Source organism: Mesocricetus auratus, unplaced genomic scaffold, assembly GCF_017639785.1.
Source record: "Mesocricetus auratus isolate SY011 unplaced genomic scaffold, BCM_Maur_2.0 Super-Scaffold_100025, whole genome shotgun sequence".
Classification (NCBI taxonomy): domain Eukaryota; kingdom Metazoa; phylum Chordata; class Mammalia; order Rodentia; family Cricetidae; genus Mesocricetus; species Mesocricetus auratus.
The window spans coordinates 1,978,870-2,005,955 of record NW_024429206.1 but is presented as its reverse complement, the minus strand read 5'-3'; the positions used below and the strand labels follow the sequence as shown (position 1 = coordinate 2,005,955).

The window sequence follows — 27,086 nt, the reverse complement described above, 5'->3', positions numbered from 1 at the left end:
TGTGGTGCCGTGCAAGAGAGCCATTGAGGGTTTTCAGGAGACTAGGATGTGATGAGGAGAAAACAGCACTGCCTTCTCCCAGTCCTGACGACTAGAGTAGGCTGAGGACGCTTTTGTGGGAGGGCAGGCCTCAAGGTCAGGTACAGAAAGACTTAGGATCCTACCAGAAAGTAGTACCTGGCAGAGAAGTCCCCCTGGTGCCTTGCACAGGGTATAATTGGCTCATTATTATGATGATTGTCTTTGAGCAAGTAAAAAAGGTTTCTATTATTTTTAGCATGTGTGTTTAGAGCCTGGGATTCCCTTACATGGCTGAAGGACCCCCAGAGGTTGAATGTAAACTGGGATACTGTTCACTGCTGGAAGAATGATTTTGAGACCACATGCTTCCTGGGCATTGGCCTCTATTTGAGGCGCCACCTTGGTCTTCAGTCAGGATGCCAACCTCTGCAGACTCCAAGGATGTAGGAACCCTGGGAACAGTCAAAGGAAGGGCTGCAGTTTGTGGAGGAGAGGGTGAGGGCTCTTCCAGACCCCAGGCAGGCCACTACTAACTAGCTCCTGTACCCATCCTGTGTGGCTGAGAGTCACTGAGTCCCTGGAATGTGCTCAAGTACACCAGAGCCTGACGGTGGGATTTGAGCACTCAGGGCTGCTCTGCCTAGGAGTGAGGACAGACTTCTCTCTGGGCACAGGGTCACACTGCCACTTCCCCAGAAGCAGGGATCCCTTGTGCTTTGGTCACGTGGCTGAGGCATCAGAAAGGGAAGAGCACAGGGGTGCTCTGAGGTAGGATTATGCCGCAGAGTCTGGGCCAACAATGCACGTGGGCGGGACTGTCACCCCCCTTCCTGAAGTCCCGAGGGGGACACAGCCACTCTGACTTACCCATTCCACTTTGTGCTTTCCAGTGACAAAATGAGCCCCATCAGGGCTGCTGCCAGTGCCCTGTCCTGGTCAGAGTCACATGTCTGCCTTGCAACCCTACAGTATAAGGCTGTCTTCATGAGGCAGGGTTATGACCTCCATTGTGCTGTTCCCAGGACCACTTCCAAGTGATCGTAATTTGAACAAAAGCAATAAAACCTGACAGCCTCTCCCTGGACTCCAGTGTGTGTGTGTGTGGGGGGGGCACCTACTCCTCCTCACCTCTCAGCACAGGAATCTTCAAAGTTGGAGTGGGCGCTGAACCCAGCCTCTCGGAGTGACTGTGAGTCTGAGGGCAACAGCTTGGGCACAGCTAGTTGTGTTCTGCTGGTCCTTCCCCTGGGGGAGCTGGGGGTGTGGCTACCAGTTCAGAGGAAGCCCTACAGGGGTAGACCTGCTCCTGCAGGGACGCAGCACACAAAGACAGGCAAGTGAAGCGGGCGTTGGTGGCACACGCCTTTAATCCCAGCACTCAGAGGCAGAGGCAGGCGGATCTCTGTGAGTTCGAGGCCAGGCTGGTCTACAGAGTGAGTTCTAGGACAGCCAGGGCTACAAGAGGAATCTTGTCTCGACCTGCACCACCCCCCAAAAGAAAGACAGGTGAGCGACTTCAGAGTGACTGCTTGGAGGAAAGTAAAGCGGCACTGGGTTGTTCTGGAGAGATCGCTGCCCAATGGTCGGGGGAGGACTTACACAGCGGTAGTTGGGTGTGTTCAGGGAACTGGAAGGAGGTGGGTGTTGCCAGATGAAGAGCCCAGAGAAGTGGACTGTGGAGGTGAGGGACTGGAGGCAATGGGCCTGTCCTTACCTGCCCACACTGGGTTCCACAGTAGAGGAGGTGAGACCCCCGTGACTGAGGGAGGGATGCAAGCTGAGGACCGTCTCAGTGGCTCAGACTTAACGCAGTTGGGTCTTGTCTGTAGAGGTCTCCGGGTGAGCTTGGAGGCACTAACAGCCAGTGCATAGGGAACTCGCGTAGGATCTGGGAAATGACCATGGACTGCAAAGCTGGGGCCTGGACATTGCAAACAACATGTGGGTTTGCAGTTCTGCTTGGAGGTGGTGTGGGTGCAGCACGAACCAGAGTATTTGTGGAGACTCCTCTTCTCCCAGTGTTCCCAGTCACCTCTAAAGGTTCCTCCCATGTTATTTCACTTCAGAGTAGCAATTGTCTCTTGAAGGAGGCAGAGCTCAGCTTAGGGATTCAGAGGCAGGCACACTTTAAATCCCTGTGTGAACACTGTATAGGGAAGTAGTGGTTCCCTCGGGGCCATGTGGATGGGGACAGTGGACATGGTCCTTCCCTGTCCCCTTTTTGCCCCTAGAGATAGGACATGATTCTACAGAGACTACCTCAAGCCTCTGCTCACACTGGCCTCTGGTGTGAGTGGTTCTGTCACTGTTTCTGTCTCGTGATTTATGTGTCTTAGTCATCAAATGACTTCTACCCTCAGGTGGCAGTGAGTGGGACATAAGCCGGTGGCTGGACTGGAGCAGAGGTTATCATGACTATGTCTGCTACCAGGGCCTGGACAGTGTCCCCTGGAATACCCTGGGCCTTCTCAGGGTTTGCCCAGTGGGGAATCATAGTTCTAGGCTGTTGGAAACTGGAGCCAGTTGTAGCTAAATCAGCCTAGGCCCAGGTAGCACCAGTGACACTGCTCTATGTTGGGTCCCAGCTCCCAATGGGGTCTCTGTGAGTTGCTGGTCAGCCAAAACCACAGGTGCATCCTGTTTTCTAGTCCTGGCTTACAGCCCCGGCCTTGCCCCACTGGCATCAACCTCTAATTGTGAAAACACGAACTCTTACACCTGGGGTTTTTCCACTGTGCTGTAAGTCTGTATATAAGGCTGTTCCCTCCTTGCAATAAACACACACACACACACACACACACACACACACACACACACACACACACACACACACACACACACACACACACACACTTAACACAAAAGGCCGGACATCTTGTCTTTCATTTAAATCTCCAGGCTTGTGCCCGATACATTAGACTTGCTCATGGCTCAGGCACCATAGCTCTAGGCTCAGGGAATAGATCCAGTGCTGCAAGGATTCTATTTTCCCCTAAGGCCTTTCCTAGCTTTCTTTCCCTATGACCTTGTTGCTGACATTTCAGGGGTCAGTCCCTTTCTTGTCTATAGCCCTGAGATGATTCCCCCTTAACTATATGCCTGGGCTAGTGATATTTACCTCTCCGTTCTGCACAGCTTCCCCAGTGTTGCACAGTGGGGCTACAGGACTAGGCTGTTTTGGCACACTGGGCACAGGACTTCCAGCTAGCACAGTGTACCATGTGTGCTGTGCTGGAACATAAGGAGGGTCCATGGGGCTGCCACACTCTCTCTGCTCTTCAGGCTGGCCTCTGCCCCGGACTGGAGTGCCTAGGCCCCTTTGGGCGGTTCTTGAGGATGACCCAGTATGGGAGCTGCACCCTATTCCATGGCCTCAGGTGCCCACAGGTCAGTGGGTCAACAAGGAGGTGGTGCCCCCCCAGGAGTTCTGCCTCAAGAGTGCTATGGTCTGCTGCCCCCTTCTTCCACTGCCCCTCCTGGGATTATCAATGGCTTCCTGTCATCACAGGTAGCCAGTTTCATGTGTTCGGTGCTACCCTGAGCCGTATCAGGTCTCTCGGGGCAACCGGGCCCTGGGTTTCTTGCCCTACCTTTCCACACCCTTTATACCTCCCAGCTGTCTGTGTTTTGAGACAGGTGACCAATTATGGTTGAAAACTAGGACAGGCCTCTCTATCTTGGAAGCCACAGCTGACTACTAGGAGCAAAACTGACGTAGCACTGGATGGTGATCCTCCAGAGGACGACCTTGCCAAGCCAAAGCACAGTGTCTGTCAAAGCCAAAAAGTCAATTACTGAGCTGCCGTGACAGGTTAGGGATTAATGTTAACAGGGGTTCTGCTTAAGAGTTTGTTGATAAATAATTCAGGAGGTAATTAGCGCCCTGAGTCTGACAACACGAGACTATATTAATACACTGGGCTCTGTGAAAGGTCAGCTGTGTTCTAGACCTGGTCATCTTTTATTTATCCCCTGACACTGGCCAGAGCTTTACTAAGGCAGTGTCAGGGATGGGTGGGACCAGAGCAAGGATGACAGCACCAGGCCTGGGCATAGCTACTGTTGGAAGTTCCTGGGACTGTGGTCAAGCCTGAAGGGTCAGAAACCTGACAGACCCAGCTATGGGGGGCATCCAAGGGAGGGATGTTATAGACAAGGGAAGTGGAACAGGGAGTGTTACAGTGACACAGAGTGAGCAGTTGGAGGACCCCATGCCCTCCCCTATTGGTGTGGGGATCCCTGGGTGACTTACTGGAGGAGGGATGTTCCAGGAGCTGCCTGTACTCTTTCAGGCATATGTCTGTGACTGTACCCGTGTATGATTGTAATTACATATTAGTGAAGCTACAATGATAGAGGCCAGGAGGAGCCAGGAAGATAACCCAGTGTCCTAGATAGCTCCGAGCAGAGTGGGTAGACAGTGAAGGATGGAGGGATGTCCAGGTGTGGGTGGGGTGGGGCGGAACTTAAGCATCGTGTCACTGCTGTGCAATACCCTTCACTGTAGGTTGGGAATACAAAGATCATGAAATCAGTAACACAATTAAAATGAGAGTGTGTACCCTTGAGAAATGAATGGAAAACAGAAAGGAAGCTCCAAGCAAAAATCACACAGAATCCCTGTGTGGTGAGTGCCAGGCTGAGTCTGAAAGACAGAACTAGCATGTGTCCCAGACATATGATCCTACGGAGCAGACAGACGAGGAGTGTCTGCGATACAGTTCTAGTGTTCTGTGCTTTCCCAGAGGGTGGCCCCACAGAGAATAGATGGGAAACACTTGTCTTGCTTTTCCTTGCTGTTATCTAAACATAATCTGAGAAAACTAGTAACACTTTTCAGAATAGAGTTAGGTTCAAGCCTAAATTGGGCCTAAGCAGGTTTTTAGCTCTGTGAAAATGGTTGGAACATTCCAGAATGATGTAAGGTGCTGGGCAAGTATCCTTTCTAAGACTGCCCACTCCCAGCCCCTGTAGAGAGCAAGGAAAAGCACCCTCCAGGACATTCATCCTGCAGACAAATGTATGGGGCTCAGGGTACCATACTCTGGCTTGTTCACCTTGGTAGACTGACCTTAAGATAGAATTGTCTCCGTGAGAGGTTGATGACATTATTGCTGAGCCGCCAAAGCCACGAACATTTGCTAAGTGAGCTAGGGCCTAGATCTCACAGCTGAGGAAGGGTTTCACACTGCTGAGCCTGGTTAGAGAGGGGGCCAGATTGGTAGGGAGTCACTTGCTCTGGATCCCTAGTCTGGGGATGGGGCTGAGGCAGGCTGGAGGTTACCAGATTCTCTCTAGGTTGTCTTGAACAATCCTCTTCCCCAGGCTGTCCCTCACGGATACTGCTCCATGTCCCATTGATGTGCCAACTGAAGGCTGCACCTTGAGGTTGGCAGGAGGCTGGATGCCAGTGTGGGTGGCCATTGTCTCCATTGTCCTCCAGTACTAAAGGCTCGGGCTACAGAGGAGACTGGCAGGGGCTTGGGGTGCATACACAGAGACCATAGACGCATGAGTGGTCAAATGGTCCCACAGTGGGTTTGCCTATATGGGCTATTAGCCTGTAACTTAATTGACTGTTAATTGTATAATTAGTGCTTTGTTTGGTTTTAAAGCCTAAACACTCTAAAGTGAATTAGCTGAGTAGACAGAAAAGGAGTTTCAGGCCTCCCAAATGCTACAAAATTAATCAGGTATGATTTTGATAGCCTCATGCAGAGGGCTGACTAGGCAGAGGGCCCAACCTAAAACCAGGACTCAGCTACCCCTAGTTGTGCCTGGGGATTTGCCCTGCCCCTCTGGGCTTCAGTTTCCCCATTAGTGATCAGATATGTGATGGGATCCAAATGAGGCCTGTCACCCCCATCTGGCTTGTGCCAGTGACTGCCAGAGACCCAGCTAGGGATGGAGGAGACAATGAGGATCAGGTAGGCTGTAGATTCTAGCTTGGGGCAGAAGCCCTGATGGCCCAACCCTGTGGCCCTGTCCTGTCCTGTCCTGTCCTGTCCTGTCCTGTCCTAGCCAGTCCCATTTTGGAAGTGACTGTATGTAGACTGTATATAGTTCTCTTGCCACCACCACCACTCCCCAGCTATCAGGCCCTGCTGAGTCCATGTCCCTCACATGCCTACATCTAGTCTGTCAAGCCCTGTTGGTCCATCTAAAGTCCACCATGTCAGCCTGGATTCCCAGAGCCACCTTGATCCTCAGCTGTTACCTGTGGCTCCACCATATGCAATATTATCACTGGTTCTCAGTCTCGCCGCCTCCCACCCCGCTCACCTTTCCAGGCATCTCTTTCTCTGTGGCCTCCCCAGGTCTCTCCCTTTCCCTGTCTATTTCAATAGTCCATGCTCGGTCTCCCATGGCTGGCATGTGGAAATTAGACAACAATGCCTGAATTGTCTGGATTCACCCTGAACTAACTGTTACCAACCCAAATGTACTTCTATTGGAAAGAACCTAGAACCTGGTTCTAGGCCTTAAACTAAGTTCCCAGCCTCTGCTGGCTGACTTGCCACAGCAGGTCCTCTACCCGCTAGGCCTCCCATTCTCTGCAATGGACAGGTAACAGGGAGTGTTTGACCACAGTGCCTTCCTCACACCCTAACATCCACACTGCCTACCTTCTCCTCAAAGATCCATCAGCTCCAAGGGCTCCAAGGCACATTATGGGAAAGAAGTTTGGGGGGCATCCATAAAGCTGTGGGGTACCTGGTCCCTAAGGATACCAGGCAGCCATAGGGGAGGAGCCAGTTAGTGATCTGGCTGCATGGGGTAGACACAGTGGCCTGCCAAGTCACTTCATCTAGTGGGGACGGGAAGAAGAGTTTCACTGACTTACTCTCAGAGATGAGTGTCAGAGTGGACAGTGACCTCATCAACATGACTCACATATTAATCCCAATCTGGTCATCAGAACTTTTCAGTGTTGAGCTCAACGTGTGACCTCCTCACTAGCCACCCATAGTCTCATAAGGGCACCCCACATTGACTCATGACTAATTAACTGGATTGCTAATTGGAACATGCCCAGATGGAGGTGGTGAGCCTCTTCCCACTCCACACCTGCACAGGTAATGCATCTGCTAGGCTGGGCCGGGTAATCCTCACTCCCTTTCCTGGATTCTTCTTAGGCTGCTCCCACCAGGCCTGTGTGCGCGCTGGAATTCATGTGCTAGAGGCCAAGCACCGAGGCGCCCGAGCCCAGTTAGTGGCATGTCACTTAGTCACCCCCACAGGATCCAAGGGCTCATGCCTACCATAAAGTTGCCATGTGCACTGAGTATCCAAGGTCTCTGTGTCAGCAGGGGCCAGTGCAGCACCTGTATGTTATGCTACCAAAGCCTCAGGCAAACTGTACACAGCCCAGTGCTACCTGTGGTACTCAGTGTCCTTGTAGCTGAGGCCCTACCCCATTCTTGGGCCAGGCTCAATAGAATAAATCTCCTGAGACTTCCTCAAGCATACATACCATGGCCATTAAACCTGCATCTTGTGATGTTCTGGTTCCTTTATTCTGTTTAGTTTGTATCTCCTTGGGCCTCTGCTTAAAGCATCCTTCATCTGATCAGGAGGGCCAGGCCTCCTTGTCCCAAACAGCCCTGAAGTAACATCTCACAGCAGCTGCACAGCTCTTGCATGGTAACTGGGCAGAGACCCAACCTACACTTGGCACTGTCTGAGCCCCTTGCAGCCTTGCTTTGGCCCAGGTATGGTGACCTGTGGGGATCTGGGGAGGCCTGCCTCCTGTCCCTCTCCGCCCCTCCTCCTTGCTCCACATGCTGGGCTGTGGGTTATCACCGGGAGTAACTCTGGCTACAAGGTCTCTCTCTCCTCATGAATTTTCATGCCTTTGTTTGCGTGGTGAGAGACAGTGGTGCGCCTGTGAATTCTGCTGTAAGCTGTAATTAATGTTCACGCAGAGATGAAAGGACGGTGTTGCCCCTGTCTTAACCATGCTGACTTGTGTCTCTGTAGGAGTGACAAGTAGTTTCCAGAAGGCAGCTTACCAGGTTTCTAGAAGGAGTATAGGAAACCCTGGGTGATGGGGGAGCTTAGTCAGTAGTCCATGCGAGGGGTGACTGCAAAGGTGACCAGGTGACAGGAAGGAATGGAGCTTCAGTGGGGAGCAATGGTGATCACTTTTCTAATTGTTGTGACAACATACCTAGCAATTCAACTTAAAGAAGGGTTTATCTAGCCTTGAGTGGTAGTGCATACCTTAAATCTCAGTGCTTAGGAGGCAGAGGCAAGTGGATCTCTGAGTTTAAGGCCAGCCTGGTCTACAGAGTGAGTTACAGGACATCCAGGGGTATTTAGAGAGATCCTGTCTTTAAAAAAAAAAAAAAAGCCAGGCAGTGGTGGCACACCACTTTAATTCCAGCACTTGGGAAGCAGAGGCAGGTGGATCCATGTTATTTCAAGGCCAGCCTGGTCTGTAGTTCCTGGTCTATTTCCAAGACAGCTATGGCTATACAAATAAACCCTGCCCTGAAAAAGCAAATAAATAAATAAAATCATGGGATTGTGTTCAGGGAGGGAGACACATTATAGATATATCTACTAGGCAATTCTAAATCCTGTCAGGTTAGCCTTAATTATCACGTTCCCACTCAGTATGAACTTGAAATCTGAACACACCATTCTACTCCCGGTCCCTAAGGTGGCATGTTCATTCTTGAAATCCGAAAACACCATTCTACTCCCGGTCCCCAAGGTGGCATGTTCACTGAATGCCAAATGCACTTAGTCCACTTCAAAAGCTGCTGCTCGAGGTTCACTGACGTGTGGGCCGGCTCCTCCACATCCCCCGCGCTGATTACAAGCACTCGCCACTGTGCTTGGCTCTCTACTCAAAGTTAGGTCTTCACGTTTGTGTGGCAAGTAATTTCCTGGCTTCGCCATCTCCCCATTAAGGGAGCTTCTCCTTAAATGACACTAGTCTCTTCAAGAATTACCACCGCCTTCCCCCATGCTCCTTCATCTGCAAACGCCCTTCCTAGCCAAACGGTGCATTTCCTCTCTTCCCCCTGCTTGCTGCTGTCCACCACTGTAGACCGGGAAGGACAGTGAGCAGTAGCCACGCCACAGCTTGGATGCTGTGCTGTCCTGAAATTCCCTCCACCAAAAGAAGTCTGCCGTCATGCTTTAAATCAGCCTCACTGAAGTCCTTAGGACGCGGCACAACACAAACATTCTTTGCCAAATGTTACACATAGTGGCTAGCCCAGTTCCTAGTAGAGGTCCGTTTTTCTCTAAAACTTAATGAGCTTAGCTTCCACTGTGTTTTTTTTTTAGCATTCTAGCCTTCCAGACTCCTACCAGAATGACCCATTAAGGTTCTGCTTCAACCATTCTATGGCTTCCCTAGCCTGCAGCTTCCCCCCCATGAGCCAGTTCTAAAGGCCTGTGAACCATATGGTTGTGTGTCTCATAGCGCTTCTTGGTTCCAGTTTTCTTAGTTAGTTTGTTGCTGTTGCTATGACAACATCCTTGGACTAAGCAACTTGCAGAAGGATTTATTTGAGCTCACAATTAGAGGGTACAGTCCGTCGTGGTTCAGAGAGGGCGGCAGCAAGAGCGGGAGCCACGCATTTACGTGCATATGCTCAAGAATCAGAGAGAGGACTGCTGCTGGAATGTAGCTCAGCTTTTCATTTCTCTTAGTCTAGGACTCTAAACAGTGGGACAGTGCTACCCGTACTGAGGGTGAGCCTTACCACCTTGATGAAACCTTTGTGGAAATGTCCGCAGAGACATGCCTGGAAGTGTCTCCTAGGTAACTCCAAGCCTGTCAGGTTCACAAGATTAACCATCAGAGTGGAGATGGGGGAAGTAATGATGATGGTGATGGTATTATTACCGTACAATCACACGTGTCTTGTGCTAGGTATCCAGCACTGTCCTAGTATTGTGTGTGTGTATATTCATATAAGCCACAATACATTCCTGTAAATGACCTACCATCCCTGTTTTACCGGAAGCATAAACTGAGGCACAGGGAGGTAAATTGGGGCACAGCATAGCTAGTAACACAGCAGTAAAGCAGATATCTTTAGAGCCCGTGTCTTGAACCCTGAATGTATACACTGCTTCTCCTTACGCTAGAAGTCTGTTCATGCCAGCACCAGGGCCAGGCTCTTCTCCAGGGCCACTGAGCCCTGTTCCAGCTCCTGAGCATTACTCAGCCTGCTTTCAGAACATGGATGTGTCTCTTTTCCCAACCTTGCCTGATTGTTTGCCTCAGGCATTTCTAACTCCATTGCAGTTAGATGTTAAGTCAGTAGTACTTAATCACATGACTGTGTCTACGGTCTTTATGGCCCTGCCTACATATTGCTGCTGATGTAGCACTGACTGACAATTATAAGATCTGGGTGGCCTCCTGTACCTTCTGGAGGGTTCTCTCTCACTTGGCAGACACCATAAGTAGCCCTTCCTCAGGTTCCACTGCTCAGCCCTGCTAGTCTAGCTTCAGACCTAAAAGCCATGGGGCAGTCTGCGACCAGTCCAGGTCTGTGAATTGCTGTTCTGGCCATAGGATCTGGTGCTGAAGAAGGAGCAGAGGGTAGTGCTTACAGGTGATGCAGTCGTCCTCAGGCTGCCGCTGACAGTTTACCAAGGTTTGATGGTAAGAGGCCTAATCATGGGTCCTGGCAGCCCAGGCAGCAAGGTAAGAGGGAGGGACTGTCCTCCCCAACCCCAAGCCACCACCTGCACACATCTGTTTCAGTGACCTGGCAGCGGTCACCCTGAAGGCGGCTCACACCACTTGCAGTGCCCTCTTCCAGAGGCACTAAAATGTCCAGCTGTGCCCAGGCTCCACTCCGCTCCATGGTCTCATCTCCCCTTTGCCTCAAAGGCCCCATGAGCTCTGTTTGGTCATCCCGCCTTCCCCCACACTCATGTCCTCATTTCCAAACTCTCCCTCATAACACAGAGGTCCTGTTTCATGCTACCTCACCAAACCTTGCCTACCTCACAGTAGGAGGGGGTGCCAAGGTTTTGAGGGTCCAGGCCTGGTCCTTGCTGAGCTCCTGCTGAGAAAGGCCAATGAAGCTGGCTCTCGGGAGGGGCCTGGCTATGTGCAAAGCTGAAGAGTCACACGTGTCTTCCTTACTCTAGGACCTGTGGGTGATGACCCCTTTGGGGGTCACATATCAGATGTTTACCTCACGATTTACAACAGTTCAGAATTACAGTTATGAAGTAGCAATGAAATAATTTTATGGTTGGGGGATCACCATAGCGTGAGGAACTGAATTGAGAACCACTGGTCTAAGAAATGATGCCTACCCATGGGCTTAGTTAGCATCCAGAGTCTCAGGGCCTGCTCCCCCAGGCCATGACCCACACTGCGTGACTGGATGGAGGGGTCCATGAGCTGCAGGTGTGAAGCCCATCAGCCTCAGAGAACCCCCGTATGCCCATCCCAGCTGCCTGACATGTTGTCCTTGAGCTAGAATAGAGCTTCAGCTGCAATGAGTGGCTGGTGAACACATTTTTATCCAACTCTGAACTGTGTCATTGAAGGCACAATGGCCTTCAGCTGGGGCAGTGGAAGGCAGTATAGTTTGATGATATGTATTAATCAAGTTGAATACAACTTATAAAGCCAGTACCACACGTCTGACTGTAGCCCAATCTCCATCTCATGTGTCTCGGAGGAGATTTATTTTCAGCGGTATAATTCATTTGATGAGAATGTCTCATAATTGCAGTTGCTAGCAAGATTCTCCCCCTTTTATTTCAGAGGAAACTGCATTGTTCTCTAGAAGTATGTCCTTTTCAAATCTGCTTACTGAGAACGGGAAGCAAAGATTTGTTTTCTTGATGATCACAATCTTGAGTTAACCAGCTGTACTCAGAAATGGATCTGTCAGAACCTGCCTACCCTGAGCTCCACCCTGGGCATCCCAGACGAGTCCAAACTGAGAGCCAGTCTCTCCTTTGCCCCTTACACTCCCACCAAGGGAAGCTGTTGTTCCTGCTTTACAGAAGCAGGGGCTGAGGCACTGAGAGGACAAGGGACTTGTCAGGGCTACACAGCCTCAAGTGTGGTCTTCTCCAGAGGCCAGAGCAGCTGGCTGGGATGCTGGCGTCTCCAGTTGAATCCCTGCTTTCCCACCAGGAGAAGGAGCGTGAGCTGGGTGGTTGTGTCACTGTCTGCCGGTTCACCGGCCTTTGTGGTACCACCTGTCTCCCCTGTACCCCATCTCATCTGGGTGTGAACAGCTGTTGTGACTGCTGCCTGGCAGTGGGAATCTCTTGTGTGGTGGGGGGCCTCCTTCAACCTGGGCCCTCATCACAAAACTCTCCATGGGGTAAGGCCCATGGGGTTTCCTGGGATAGTTAAGTTCATCTGGACTGGGTAAAGCCCCCTGCACATTCCCCAGTGTCACAGGTCATTCAGAAGCTCCAGGGTTTGGCCTGGTCCTAGGATATTGGAGTCTACCTACCCCAAGGCAAGCCAACCTTATTTGCCTTCCACCTGTCCCTGTTCCTTTCCATTGTTCCTCCTGGCTGAGACGTGGCTAGGAATGTCTACCTGTATCCTGTACCCCTGCTTCCCTGGTAGTATGAAAAGCACTGACTTACTTCTCTCTCTCTCTGACCCACAGTGCGACAGTGAGAGTGGCGTGGATGACAAGGTGAGCCTGGCTTTTCCTCCCTTCCTTGTAGACCTGGGATACCCACTCCAGCAACCCTCACTGGAGCAGGGCAGGCCCTGCTAGCTAGGAAGAGGCAGTATCTGGAGAGTCTCTCTTATTGGATAGGCAGTATAGGAAGCTTCTCTCTGGCTGGGGGTGCCTGGCATGATCGTGGCTTAGGCATCCCAGCGGTAGACCTCAGGTAGGCAGCCATTGTTGAAACACTGATGGAGGTCACCCTAGGCCCTGGCTGGCCTCAAGGAGGATAGCAGAGCTTTTGCTGAGCAGCTGCAGGCACTTCTAGGGAGGTCAGGTGGGAGCTGTTGGTCATTATTGCTTTCTACCATTGAAAACAAAATGTACCCAATAATCCAGACTTTGTGCTGCTCAGTGCTTAGTGTTGGAGAACTTGATGCCACCACAACTTCTCAGGGCCCTCCTGGGTTCTTGAGCCCTCCAGGTAGCACCTCATCACAGATGGTTGAGGAATCTAAGGACAGGAAGGAAGGGACTTAGTAGAGGTCACACTTCTCAAATGGGTTGGGGCAGCTGGGTGCAGGGTCCCGTCTTACTGGCGTTGGCCTCTGAGCAAATAAAGACTGGGGTGCAGGCAGCTGGGGTTGAATATGGCAGTCCCTAAAGTGGAAGAGAGGACACAGGGAGACGGTGTCCCAGACCCGGCATGGGATGGGTGACGGGATGGAAGTTAGACTTGGACTTTGGTTTGAGGCACATTTTTGTGAAAAGGGTTTTGTATGTGTGGATCTTGAGGGCGCCTTAAGGTGTCTGCTCATGCATACTTTACTTAGAGTGCAGGGCTCCATGGAGCCACGTCTGGCCTCTCGGTCTTGGGCGGGTTCAGCTCAACTGGTCTCAGGTTGTCGAAGGTGAATTAACAGGACCCGGGGCCGGGGCACTCTAGCTCTGGTGGGTCCATGCTTGTATCATCCGGCCTCAAGTCCCTGTGCTGTCTCTACTGTTTCCCTCTGCAGCACAGGTTCTCCTTACAGGTCCCCTGAACAGCACATCTGGGAAAAAAGACCCTGGAGATGAGTATGTGCAGAAGGAGCCACTGGGGTTCAGAGTGGGAGACCCGTGGGAAAGAGGGAGTTGTTGCCCCTCCCTCCCTGTCTGTCTGTCTGGAGCTGCTGCCTCCTTTGCTGACAGAGGCCTTGTACAGACGTAACATTTAAACAAGCACCTGGGAAAGCCTGCAGGTCCCTTGGTATCACCTTTGGTACAAAGCTAACTTTAGGAAAAAGTCTCTCTGTAGCCCAGAGCTGCTCAGAGCATACGGGATGGAGGGAGACAGGAAGGGGTTTCAAGCTCCTGTTCCTTCATCCTTCTGAAGAAACAAATACATCACCCCCTTGAGGACAGGTGGCCAGAAGGGCTGACTGATCTCCAACATTTCCCCTAACTACACTCGGCAGCCAGAGTTGACCCTGGGCCTCCAGGACGCCTGATGTCTTATCCAGTGTTGTGCCCCAAGGCTATATACCCAGGCCAGGTTCCCTACTGAGAAGCAAGCTGGGACTAAGTTACTGCCCTGTTTCTATCTTTTCGACACAGCAAGAACTTGGGAGGGAGAAAAGCCCTTCAGTAGCCCATATTCATGGGGGAACCTGGAACCTGCATTTGAGTTTTCACAGCACATTCCCTGATACAGGTGACCTGGAAGCAGTGAACATGGTCACTGACAAGTGGTGGCTAGACCCTCAGGAGGGCAGAGGCAGACAGCTCTGATAGTTTGAGTCCATCCTGGTCTGGTGCCATGGAGAGACCCAGGAGTCGGGGAGGGCACAATACGTTCATTGTGTAGGAGCCTTGGCACTGGCTCCGATAGGCTTAGCCTGGTAGACACAGGAAGGGGAGACTGGACAGTTCACCTAGATAGGGTGGTGATTCTGTGTTCTCGGCATCTTTCTTCCAAGGCCGACAGATGTCCCCTCCCCCAGGGACAAGCCTGGAGCTCTGCTGCAGACACTCCAAGTCTTTCGAGCAGACTTTTTACCCAGCTCCCAAAGCTCAGCAGCCCGCAAGCTCTACTCGGAGGACAGCTACGCACCTCCACCCACCAGGGCTACACTCTGCTGCGGAGCTGGCAATATAGGAAGTGCTGGCTGCAGGCTCAGGAGTGGCCAGGCAAATGAATGACTCCCCCTCAGGGCTGTGGCTGGAGTCTAACTGCACTTTTTTTATTGGAAAAATATGGGTGAAAAATTGTGTGGGAGCTCATTAGGCAGCCCATTAGGTCCCAGCTGGCTGCCAGCAATCTGGCCAGGACTCCTCCCTGCTATGTGTGGCCTCAGCCCTGTGGCTAGCCAGCCTCTGGGACTAGTCTGCAGTCCATCTGTGGATGTCGACTAGTAGATGCTCCATACACTCTGGCCACCAAGAAGGCCCTGCAAAGGATAAGTGGACCTCACCCACATGGGTCATATTGTGAGGGACAGCACAGGTTGGTTAGGCACAATAGTGGAGACTGCTTCCCTCCCAGGTGACATCCCATCTAAAGTGACTTCAAGGGTGTGAAATGACTGAAGCCTGCTGACTTCCTGCTACACTGTGTATGTCTTAGGTTTCTGTTGATATGGTAAAATATCATTTAGCTGAGAGGTTACAATCCATCTGTTATCATAGGAAGCCAAGGCAGGAACTCAGGGTAGCAATCTAGGGGCAGAGACCATGGAGGAGTGCTAGTCACTGGCTTGTCCCCCATGGTTTGCTCAGGCTGCTTTCTAATACAACTCTGTACCATTTTCCCAGGGACGGCACTGCCCACACTGGGCTGGGCCTTCCCACATCAATCATTAATCAAGAAAATGCCAGTCGGGTGCACGCCTTTAATCCCAGCACTCAGGAGGCAGAGGCAGGCAGATCTCTGTGAGTTTGAGGCCAGCCTGGTCTACAGAGCGAGTGCCAGGACAGGCTCCAAAGCTACACAGAGAAACCCTGTCTTGAAAACCAAAAAAAAAAGAAAAAAAGAAAAGAAAAGAAAATGTCTCACAGGCCAACTTGACTGATCTAAATGCTGACCCCATGCTGAGCACTGAAGTCAGCAGCCCAAAGTCAAGGTGCTGTCAGGCCAGTAGGCCCTGAGCTTACTTAACCCCTGCCTCACCCAGCTCCTGGCAGCTTCAGGATATCTCTGAGATGGGGCTGCCTCCCCTGCATCTCCACTACAGTAATTCTCAAAGCATGGCCTGCAGGCCACAGATGCTGAGTGGTATTAGGGCCACCCATTAGTGGACGTTTTTTTAGGAAGCACTTTGGGCACTTGACACACTTAACACCACTGTCCTGCCCTTGGCCCAAGAAGCCGCCACCATCCTGATGTCTTATCCAGGTGGCTCAGCTATTCATGTCAGATCTACAACAGCTCCCCAGATCCCAATACCAGCACACTTGCCCGTGCCTCTACTGTCACGTAGGATGCCACTGTCACGTGGCCACACCTCATAGTTCTTTGCCCTGTGACCTCAGACTCAGCTGGTGACTTGTCTCCAGAGTAACAGCCAAAAGGGAGCAGCTCATGCTTGGTGTGCAATTCTAGGACAGTGCTAGACCCTCAAGGAGGCCCAGTTACTAGCTGTAGTCAAGTGGAGGCTGGGGTACCCCAGAACTGTCGAGAGTGGCATAACCAAATGACCCTAGATACTTCCAGCAGCTCCAGTTCCAGGTGGATCCCCTCAGTGACAACATCTTTCCCCCAGAGACATAGAATGATGATGGATGAAGTTATAATACGAGTTGTTGAACCATGGGTTTTAGATAAATGAGCCCCAACACCACCATTAAACCTCACTGGGTTATAGATATTTGGTTGGGAAGCCTGATGTTTGATATCAGTGCTGTCTCTGGCGTCTGCTTTTATTTCCCATGATAATCTATTCCCACTCCTTTCTCAATTCCTAACCTCATTAAGCCTCTCATTTCACAACTGCTTTCCTTCCTAAATAAAATTAGACAGGCCTGCCCCAGGTTCTGTAAGTCTAATTTTACTTCTAGACCAGGCTGTAGGCTGGTCAAGTACTATCTCCTGGCTGTGAATTGTAAGCCCATTGGTTGGATTAATCCTTCTTCAAGAGCTCTTCTGCCCAAGGTGGCCTCAGGAGTGACAAGGAATGACAATCACAGTTGCTACAGGATAATAACTTCCTGTAGTTTGGATGTTTGAGTAGACAAGACCCCTGGGAGGGAAGCTCTGGTCAGGGGTCTTGCCTTCCCACTCCGTTAGCTCCTGGGCCTCAAATTACTGCCAGATTACTTCTCTCTGGCTTCCACCTGAGGGGTGAGATATATCATTGTCAGACCTCTGGGCCTTTCTGCCCATGGCTCTCTTCTGTCGAAGGAAGCAGGACAGTAAACCTTTCCAGGCTAAATGTGTCCCACACAGACCACTCCACCACAAACCTAGTTAAAAACAAGGCAGAGCAGTGGTACTTGGAAGGATGTGGGATTTGGTGGACGGCGCATTCCAGTGCTGGCCTCCTCTGGACACTGGAGGGCCAGCTACGGTCCAGAGCCCACAGGGCCAGTCAGCCAAGTCAGCCACTCGGTACACAGTGAAGTCCCAGAAGCAGTCATAGCTGGAGGGTCCTGTCCTGAACCAGGCATTCAGAAAGTCAGAATCAGCATTGGATAGATAGCTGTGTCCCCTTTCCCACACATTCCCTGCTGACCTTTCTGTAGACCTCACCATGGTGTGTGTATCCACCTCTCTCTCTCTCTCTCTCTCTCTCTCTCTCTCTCTCTCTCTCTCTCTCTCTCTCTCTCTCTCTCTCTCTCACACACACACACACACACACACACACACACACACACACACACACACACACACACACGATCCACCTTTTTGCAGCCAGTATTGCTTGTATCTCTCCCCGGTCCCTGACATCTCACTTCCCACCCCAAAGGGAACTTGACCTACAAATGTCTGACCCCTGGAGCTAGACCCTTGGCCAGGTCTGGCTCTGCCATAATCTAGCTGTTTGATAAGGAGGTGTCAACAGTTTCCTTCCAGTTGCAGTTTCCTTGTTGGTGACTTGATGCTTGTGAGGCTGAGGCTCTGTGACTGGCTGTCAGGCATCTAACAGTGCTTTTTGTTTTGTGGGAGGAAATGTCAGGATTTGATGGTGGCCTTACTTTTGTTAATATCTTTATTTGGTAAGTAACTCGAATACAATGAAAGAGCTTGAAGATACTGTTTGAGACTGGCACTTTTGACAGATTTCTGTAAAGTCACTGGGTCACACGGGGGTAGCCTGGCTACATGGCCCTTTTCAGCATGACAGTGGCTTGAAGTCCTATCTGGATTCTAGGAAAAACAGGGTTGGTTGGCACATTTGTTATTGGCTCTCAGGACCCTGTCAGTCCTTCGTGCCCCAGCTCCTCAACTTGCCAGTGATCACGCTTCTTTCTGGCTGTTTATCCTAATATAAGCGGAGTATCAGTTATCTGCAACTTGTTTTTAAGATGATTATGGAATCAAGCCCACGGGCATTTCTTGTGGTCGATGTGCCCAGACCCTGGGGTATCAGGTCAGATCAGAACTCCAGAATGAAGCCAGCCGCCCAGCACGGGCAGATCCACGCCTCGGGGTTGGATTAGTTGGGCCTGCCCGTGCCCCGCCCACACAGCGCCCCGCCTGCCCGCGCCACCGCCGTCCGCCCGTCCGACGGCTCCCGGCCGCTGCTCCCAGAGCGCTCGCTGCGCTCAGAGAAGGCGCGGGGACTCGTGCGCCCCGCGCGCCCCCGGCCCGGGCTCCGGCTCAGCAGGGCATGCAGAAAAAGGCTACGTGGGTGGTAGACCCGCAGGAGTTTCTCTGCTACCCGCGCCCGTGCAGCACCTAGGGCTCAGACCTTCGACGAACGCTGCGGAGCGCGCGGGATCTGGGTGCCCGCGAGGTCAGTGCGCGTTGTGGGCTCCGAAGAGCAAAGCGGGACTTCGGGCATCGCGGGTGGGGAAGCACCAACCCCTTTGAGGAATGGGCAAGAGGACGGCCCTGGGAGCCCCGTTCATGCATCCACTGCTGGAGCATGTCGCTCAGAGTCCCCGTGTTCTCAAAGCAGCACCTAGGGCGCACGTGGTGGCAGACAGGAGGGGTGTTGTCTGGCGAGGGTCCCGGGCCCGTCCGGCACGCGGCGTAGGCAGGCGGGGCACGGTGGGGGCGCGCGTCTTTGTCTGCACCCCTGTGCGCAGTCTGCCACCGGGTGCGTGGTGCCTTGCTCACCTGCCTGGAGTTGAGTTCTTTGTCTGGGGCGGGGTGCGGCCAGCAGAGGCTGCGCTTCCTGTATAATCCGAGGCTGCCCCTAGGGTCCAGTAGTCTGAAACAAAGCGAAGGGTGACCCTAGCCCCGGGCCACATTGACGCCCCTCGGAGGATTGGTGGTGTCTTCCTACCAGACACGCCTTTTGCGTAGACCCACAAACCTGCAACTTGGGGATTTCCCACATGCATCTTGGTATGAAGTGACCATATTCTTTTATTCTGCACTCTGGCTGCACACCAAAATTGGAGGACTTCGTGCCTGAGTCATGTCCCAGTAGATAGTGCCCAGAAAGTTATTAACGCAGGTCTGGCAGCCCCAGTAAAACACCCGTCCGTCTTGGCCTAACTAGTCAGCTCTGAAGTTTGGCAGAAAGGAAAAGACGAAGGAACATCTGTGCTTGCAGCTCAAACTTGTGCCACTGACACCACTGGTTCCCCCAGAGGTCCTGGAAGCTGGGGTCTTCTGGGCCAGAGCTTTCCGGAACAGGGATAACCAGCCTGGCCGGCCATGTGTTCGAAACTCTGCAAAGCACTAAGTTTCCTGCCTGCACCCATGGTCTTCCCCAGTAGATTTGCCCGTGGAGGAAGATTGGAACTGGCTGTGGTCATGCCAGGCACTGTCCTGTGTTGGGGAGACTATGCCACCCCTGCTTCTCACCACTCTGCTCCCCACCTCCACACTGCTCCCCTCGGCTCTCCTGGAGTCTGGGGTTTCACTCTACCCTTGGAGGGAGCAGTTCCCTCTGCCACACACCCCCCCCAGCAGATTGAGAATCAAGGAGCTTATGGCTCTTCTGGGACAAAACATTCCTAAGAGGTACAGTAAAGAGTCATTAGGTCTCAGTTAGAGGCAGGCAGAGCAGAGGTCACCCTACCCTCTTTCTCCCACCCCAAAAAACTCAGGTCCTTTTCATTTGCTGCCTACTATTTGTGCCAAGGAACAAGGTCTTATCTTGGAGTTTGGAAGTTGTTTTTTGCGTTAGATGTGGAATTGCAGATTTTGGGGGGGGGGCTGTTTCAAAACAGGGTTTACCTGTGTAACTGTCCTGGCTTTCCTGAAACTCGCTTTGTAGATTAGGCTGACCTCAAACTCACTGAGATTCTCCTGCCTCTGCCTCCCAAGTGCTAGGATTAAAGGCGTGGCCACCACCGCCCAGCAGGATGCAGCTCTTGATGTCTTGTTTCTGTGCCTGCCTGGGGAGATCAGAGCTCCTCCTTTCTGGCTTACAGATGTCGATTGGGCACCAAGCTCACTTGGAGGCTGCATGTGGGGCATAAGTCCAAGATGGCCTTGCTGAGATCCCTGCGTGGTAGGGCCTGGCGGCACCCAGGGGGCCTGGCAGCAGGGCTCTGTTAATCGTGAAGACCCTAGGGCAGCCTCCTCAGAGGGATGTTAGCTGCCATTCCCCGGTGCCTTGTGGGGCTGGGTATGTAGCAGGGCTGCAACCTGGGAAGCTGTAGACACAGGGCAGATGGTGCTCCCGAGGGACCTCGTGAGATGCCAAGAGAGATTAGTGGGGACCATGGCAGCCCTGTTTGCGAAAAAACAGGATAGGAGGGGTTCAGGGATTCTACAGAATTCCACCACAGCCATAGAGAAGTTTGGGCTCTGGACTGCGGTGAGCCTAAAATTTTCTCCACTTGGGGCTGCTTGTTCTCATTTGGTTTATTGTAAAGAACTTTATAAAAGTTAAGCTAGCTCAAATGGTCCTTGAGTATAAAAACTGATGACCGAGTGGCCTGCCGTAGCTCTGATAGGGTGATGATGACGGAACCTTCTGGGACTTTGGGTGTCCTGGTAGACAGGGCAAGGTAATAAGGGGCAGTCCTGAGTCAGGGGAGCTCAGTCATCTCCAGGACCCTGGTGTTCCTGTCTATAGACAACAATGATAAGTCACAGCTGACTCTCACCCCACAGGATCCTCTTTACCTGCTCAGCAGGTCCCTGACTTTTCGTATCCACCAACTGACTCACTGGCCCTTGTGGCTCTGAGGCCCGTGTAGGGCAGACCCTACAATGGTCGATCCTCCCAGCACCCCAGCAGCAGAATTAAGAAGGAAAACAGCCTCGACCTTTCGGAATCGGGTTCGTCCTGTCATCTCCTATACTGAACTAGCTTGTGGCTGTAGGAAGGGCAGAGAGTCAGGGTTGGGAAAGCCCCAGCTATAAGGTATGGCATGAGGCGAAAGGGCTAAGCTGGGCAGTGTTTTCAGCATTGAGGGGATCTGGGCTAATCTCGGGTCTTACTGGCATTAGCTGTAGAGACCCGCGATGCCCTGGGCTGGGTGCTGACTTGTATCTGAAGCTACTCTGCTTCACCTCCCAGGACCAAAACCCAGCAGGCACCACACTTGGAGCTACAGGTTGAGTTGTAGCCTCTCTTCCTACCCAGCCCTGGCAGGTAGGCCCTCCACCTCCAGGGAATTGGGAGCACCACTGGTTCCATATCATGGGTGTGACAAAGCACAGAGGCTTATAGACTACAGAAGTTCACAGTTCACTGAGAGCTCTGCTACGCGAGGTGAGGTAGCCTACGCTGTGCTTAAAAAGCACCACAGTTACCTAGTTTGTAGTAAGTACCTCAGTCTGTCACCAGGAAAGAGCAAAGCTGGGTGGTCAGAGTGGCCCAGGCCTCCTTGCTCACCACCTCTCTGTCCAGTCCCCTGTTGGCTCTGCCTCTCACTGTTCTGGGATATTCATTTTTTAACCAGAAAAGAAAAAAAAGCTGGGCATGGTGATTCACGCCTTTAATCTCAGCACCCAGAAGGCTAAGGCAGGCAGGTCTATCTCTGAGTTTGCAGTCAACCTAGTATACACAGTGAGTTTCAAGCCAGCCGGGGCTACAAAATGCAACCCTGCCTCAAACAAAAATTAGTAAGTGCATGGGTGCTGTGCCTGCATGCGTGCACATGTACCAAAGAGGCCAGAAGATCCCCTGGGATTGGCGTTACAGATGACTGAGAGCCACCATGTGGGTGCTGGGAATTGAACCCTGGTCATCTGGAAGAGCAGTCAGTGCTCTTAAGCAGTGAGCCATCTCTGCCAAGCTCCAGTGTTCTGGGGTTTTTCTTAACTCTACCAATCAGAAAGAAGGAAATGGACCCCAATTTAAGCATGTTCATGGTCAGTGCAGCCCAAGGGTAGCTTACTGTCCTGGCCTTTTCTAGAGCCCTTGGGTACAGGGAGGGATGTCATTGGCATGAATCTGTTGCCTCTTCTGTGGCATGAGCTCCTGAGGTGTAGGTAGGAAGGGCCCCATTTTCATACCCATGATGCCTTTGTACTGTTCCAGTCTTTCTTACATTCATGTCTGGGGATAATTTGACATAGAAAACAGTAAGGTCTAGCCATCTGCTCTCCCAAGTGAGGGGTGCCTCCTATAGACATGCTTGGATACCCCTAGGCCTGCTCAAGCTTCAACACCACATCTTTTTGTTGATTTGGGGATTACAGTTTATGTCCAATAAAATGCACCTAAACAATCCGATTTGATTCGTTCTGACAGCACCCACCAAGTCACAGCACCCTCTGGCCGCCTTGCACTTTCCTGAATGTACAGATGGCATCTTGCAGCATGTGCTCTTTGGCAGTTGAGATTCATCCTATTGCTTGTGTCCACAGCTCTTCCTGGTTGTGCTGAGCTAGACAGATTGGACACTGTCCACCCCTTTGCCTGTGATAGACCCTGGGGTGTCCCTACCCTAGGCCTTGAGCTGGGCCACTTAGAGGCTCTGTGAACATTGTCCTGTTGCATTGAGCTGGGGAAGTTGTAGTTAGAGCTACACTCGCCCGCAGCTCCAGCCCACTCTTCTGAGCTGTCTCCCATGAATTACCTTGGAGCAAGCCTGTCCTCTCCCTGCAAAAGCTATGCCATCGCTTTCAGTAATAACTGAATTCCTTCTTAAAATCATAAAATAGGAGAGTTTGAGCCAGGTCCACGGCTCCGGATCCACCGAACTCCACCAATCTCCAGTGACGCATGTCCTCCAGACCTTACTGACATGATCACATACACACACACTCATTGTGTATGTTAGTATATGTAAACATGTACACTAATGTGTCTACCCATATACTTGCTTACACATGATCAGCCTTATGCCTGTACGATATAGGCATGCAAAACTCGTGCATATAGCTGGGCGGTGGTGGCACACACCTTTAATCCCAGCACTCGGGAGGCAGAGGCAGGTGGATCTCTGTGAGTTCGAGGCCAGCCTGGTCTACAGAGCGAGCTCCAGGACAGCCTCCAAAACAATACAGAGAAACCCTGTCTCGAAAAACCAAAAAAAAAAAAAAACAACAACAACAAAAAAAGTGCATATATAATCATGAGCAGACATCTAGGCGTGTGCATATACCTATACAGTGCCCATGCATATAAAACTCATGTACAGTGCACATACACAGGCAGCTTGTGTAAGCATGTCTGTGGCCAATGTGTGACGTGTCATATTGCTTCCCTTTTTGAAGCAGTGTCTGAGGCGTACTAGGTGGGTACAGTCGTCGGCACAAACCCGGCATAGCATGGCAGCATTTGTATGCAGGTGCAGAACAGGGAGAGGCAGAGACAGTCTTGGGGCTTCAGGTGAAAACTAGAAGCCCATGGCCAGATTGTTTGTTGATGGAAGGTTCTGTGCTTGGTTGTGGGGGGAAGCACCACTCCCAGGAGGTTCTCCCTGAGCCTGCGTGTGACACAGCACAGAGGCCAGGAGGGCACACTCACAGTGCCCTGTCGTGTGGAGCGTCAGGGAGTCCTCCAGGGCTTCTGTCATAAGGGCACGCCGTTCTCCACAGCTCCCACGTCCCCTCACTGCCCACAGACCAGCTTGCCTGTGCCACCACCGTAAGAGTTTCCCAGAGTCACTTTTACCAAGTGTTTTCAAACTGCAAAGTCCTTCAGAGTATGGGCCCTCCATCATTCGTCTTCCGGGTCCACATTCTCATCCTAACTTCTTGCACAGCTGTGAGTGCCTGCTCAGTTCAACATTTGCAGCTGTGCTTCTCTAGGAGAAATGGAAGAGAGAGAGCAGTAGATCCCCTCAGAGTGGTCACACGCTTGGACTACACGAGCCCTGACTTGGCCAGTCCCAGACATAGAGAATGGCGTTGTACCACAGCATGTGAATGGGCACGCCTCCCACCTGGTACCTCGTAGGACCAACTATGACCTACAGCTGACTGTCTCCCAAGATAGCTGTGAATGTGGCCTGGCACGTTTGTAGATGGCATAGTCAAGCCACAATGTCCAAGGGTTGCATGCCCATCAATAGGCGGTTCTTCTTCTCTCTAACTCTCTTGGCGTTGACACTGTTCCCTGATCTGGACAAGAGGGATATGCAGTAAGGACTCTCCTCCATTCTCCGCCTTCAGCCTGTGCCTGAGACCCAGCAGAGCCCCAAGCACAGAGATGGGCTGTCTGCCAGTCTGGTGGCATGCTCAGCTCATTCCACAACAAGGCCGTCACGCCCCATTTTGAAGAAGTCCATTGCTCTAAATAGAGAGGAGCCATATGGACATTATAAACATGTGTGCACACCGCCAAGTCCAGGACTAAGTATGTCTTCTTCAGGAATGCGTAGTGCACCAGGGATTGGGTTCTGCTGGGGTGATGGGCAACAGTCACTCTCAGCTCAGCCTGTTGTTAGCCTCTTCTCTCTCCTCAGGCATCTGTAGGCTCTGAGAAGCTCTTTGCCCTGGCACCTGACGAAGGTGAGTTTATCCCCAGCCCAGCTCCTGGGTCTCAGATTGTAGAGACTCAAGAGCAGCAGGAGCCTTGGGAGGGCCTGTTTATCTCACTGGGTAGGGATGGTGGGCCGAAGAGAAGTAGTCTTGGGTAAGAGCCGGCTTCCACCGACCACCGCAGGCATCAGTGCATGCTGCAGCCAAGGGAGTGAGCAGAGGTTGGGCAGGTATCACCCCTGGGGCAAGTCCTTGTAGAACCTTAATCTTGTCTACAAAATGGGGTTCTAAGAGCACAGGCCTATCTTCCCAGCTACTTGGGAAGCTGAGGTAGGAGAATTAAAATTTGAGGCCCATTGTGGGCTACAGAGTGAGTTCAAGACCATTCTGGGTGACTTAAAGCAACCCTGTCTCAAAATAAAAAGTCAAGGAAGGCTAAAGAGATACAGCTCAGCGGTAGGTAGAGTACTTGCTTAGAATGTTCAAGACTCATCTCCCAACAGCTAGTGGGATGGCTCAGTGGTTAGGGTGCTGCCAAGCCTGAAGACCTGAATCCACACTATAGGAGAGAAATGACTCCCACAAGTCGTCCTCTGAGCTCCAAGTGTGTACCATTGCAAGCGCATACACGAGCTCATGCACACAACGTGAAGAGAACAAGGGAGCTGGACATAGCAGCACAAGCCTTTAGTCACTTGGGAGGCAGGGGGTATCTTGTGTTGAGGCCAGACTGGTGTACAGAGCAAGCTCCAGGATAACCAGGACTATATAGCGAGACCCAGTCTCAAGAGTGAGTGAGAAAGGGCGGGATTAAGGGCTCAGTGGTTAAGAAATCATGCTGCTCTGTCAGAGGACTGGAGTCCGGGTTCTAACAGCAGCTCACAATGCCTGTAACTCCAGCTCGAAGGGATCCAGTGCGTCTTCTCTCCCTCAGGTACTTGCACATATCCGTACAAAGACACATAACTCAGAAATACTTTAAATGAGAAAAAGGGGCACTGGAGAGATTAAGAGCACTGGTTGCTCTTCCAAAGGACCAGGATTTGATTCTCAGCACCCACATGGTAGCTCCCAGTTCCAGGTGATCTGATGCCCACTTGTGGCCTCCACAGGCAGCCTGGTGGTGTACAGGTATGCATGCAGCCGAACTCATACACATGAAATAAAGAGAGGAAGCAAAAAGAAAAACAAACCTCACAGCAGCTTTTAAAGTGGGGCTATTACAGCCTTTTACCCTGGCCTTACTTTGGGGCCTAGTATTCTGGGGTTATGAAGAGACCTGGGGCTGGACACCAGGGAGGAGGCGAGCACACAAACTGAGCTCACCTGTGTGCCTTCAGGTCATGAACACGACTTGTCTCTGTTCATGCTTCCCAACTGGATATAGGGGTCATCGCAGGGCCTTTGACGCCGTGCCAGGAGCAATGGCAGGGTCTGGACACAGTGGTTGGTGGCAGGTGGTGCTTGGGCACATAGAACCGGGTCCAACAAAACGCTCAACCCTTTCTCCGCAGGCTCTGGGAGAGGTGAGAAGTCAGAGGCCAAGGCAGGGGCAGTGCCCAAGGTGTCAGGCCTGGAGCGCAGCCGTGAGCTCAGCACCGAGTCTTTCCTGCCTGCCTCAGCGCCTGCGCCCTCAGGACCTCAGTCTGGAGCTCCGGGCAGCCCCCTGGTGAAGAGGGAAGCCCCTGTAGTACCTCACCACCTCCCGCAGCCACAGCTCACCTCGCAGCATCGCGGCTCACTCCCAACACACGTGCCTCTGTCCTTGGGCGCCTTCGTGGGCCCTGGCTCTGGCCAGGTGGCACCCAACAGCCTGCACCTGCACAACCTCAGGTGGGAAGTGGGTGGGACCGCGTCCTTGGGTGGGGCTATGGCTTCCTACCCGCTCAGGACTGAGGGAGGCACTGCTGGCCCTGGAAGAGGAGGGTGTGGCTGTGGGACATTCGGGCTCTGAGAAAAAGGATGCCACTGAACCCTGTGTCCTGCAGCAGGAGCAGCAGCACGGTCAGCGGCACCCCTCTGGGCCTGACGAAGCACGTGACACTGTCGCCGCAAGGCCCTGGCCCCCACCTGTCTACCTCACACCTGGCGCTCAGGTCCCAGGCGCAGCACCAGCACCACGCCGCGGCAATGTTCGCTGCCCCCCCAACACTGCCCCCGCCCCCGGCATTGCCCGCCAGCAGCCTGGTCATCCCAGGACACCCCGCCGGTAGGTATTACACCCAGGGGCGCATGCTTAATTTTGATGGGGCCCTGGGGCAAGACGGAAGAGGTGAAGCTCCCCGGAGGTTCGTGGGCTGACCCTTCCCAGGGGTGGGGTCTTAGAGGCCACGTGCCTGCTTTTGCTGCTCCCGACCTCCAGAAAACCCCGCTTGGGGCCCGCGTCCCTCCCCTTACTTCTGGCTGGAACCTTCACTAATTGTTAATCTCTGAAAGATTTCTGAATGGAGTCAGCC

At 52.3% G+C, this 27,086-nt stretch overlaps 1 protein-coding gene across 8 annotated transcripts in view; it reads left to right on the top strand.

The window, feature by feature from the left end:
- Window positions 1–27,086, top strand: part of Fbrsl1 (fibrosin like 1) — a 74,162-nt gene that overhangs the window by 34,371 nt on the left and 12,705 nt on the right. For 6 of the 8 annotated variants that reach the window (XM_040731038.1, XM_040731036.1, XM_040731040.1 and 3 more), the window contains 4 exons: window positions 12,645–12,674; window positions 24,615–24,660; window positions 26,145–26,463; window positions 26,619–26,839. In XM_040731038.1, coding sequence (XP_040586972.1) covers window positions 12,645–12,674; window positions 24,615–24,660; window positions 26,145–26,463; window positions 26,619–26,839 — 616 coding nt within the window. The remainder of the gene's footprint in view (window positions 1–12,644; window positions 12,675–24,614; window positions 24,661–26,144; window positions 26,464–26,618; window positions 26,840–27,086) is intronic. The other 2 variants (XM_040731034.1, XM_040731035.1) reach the window with 2 other exon arrangements.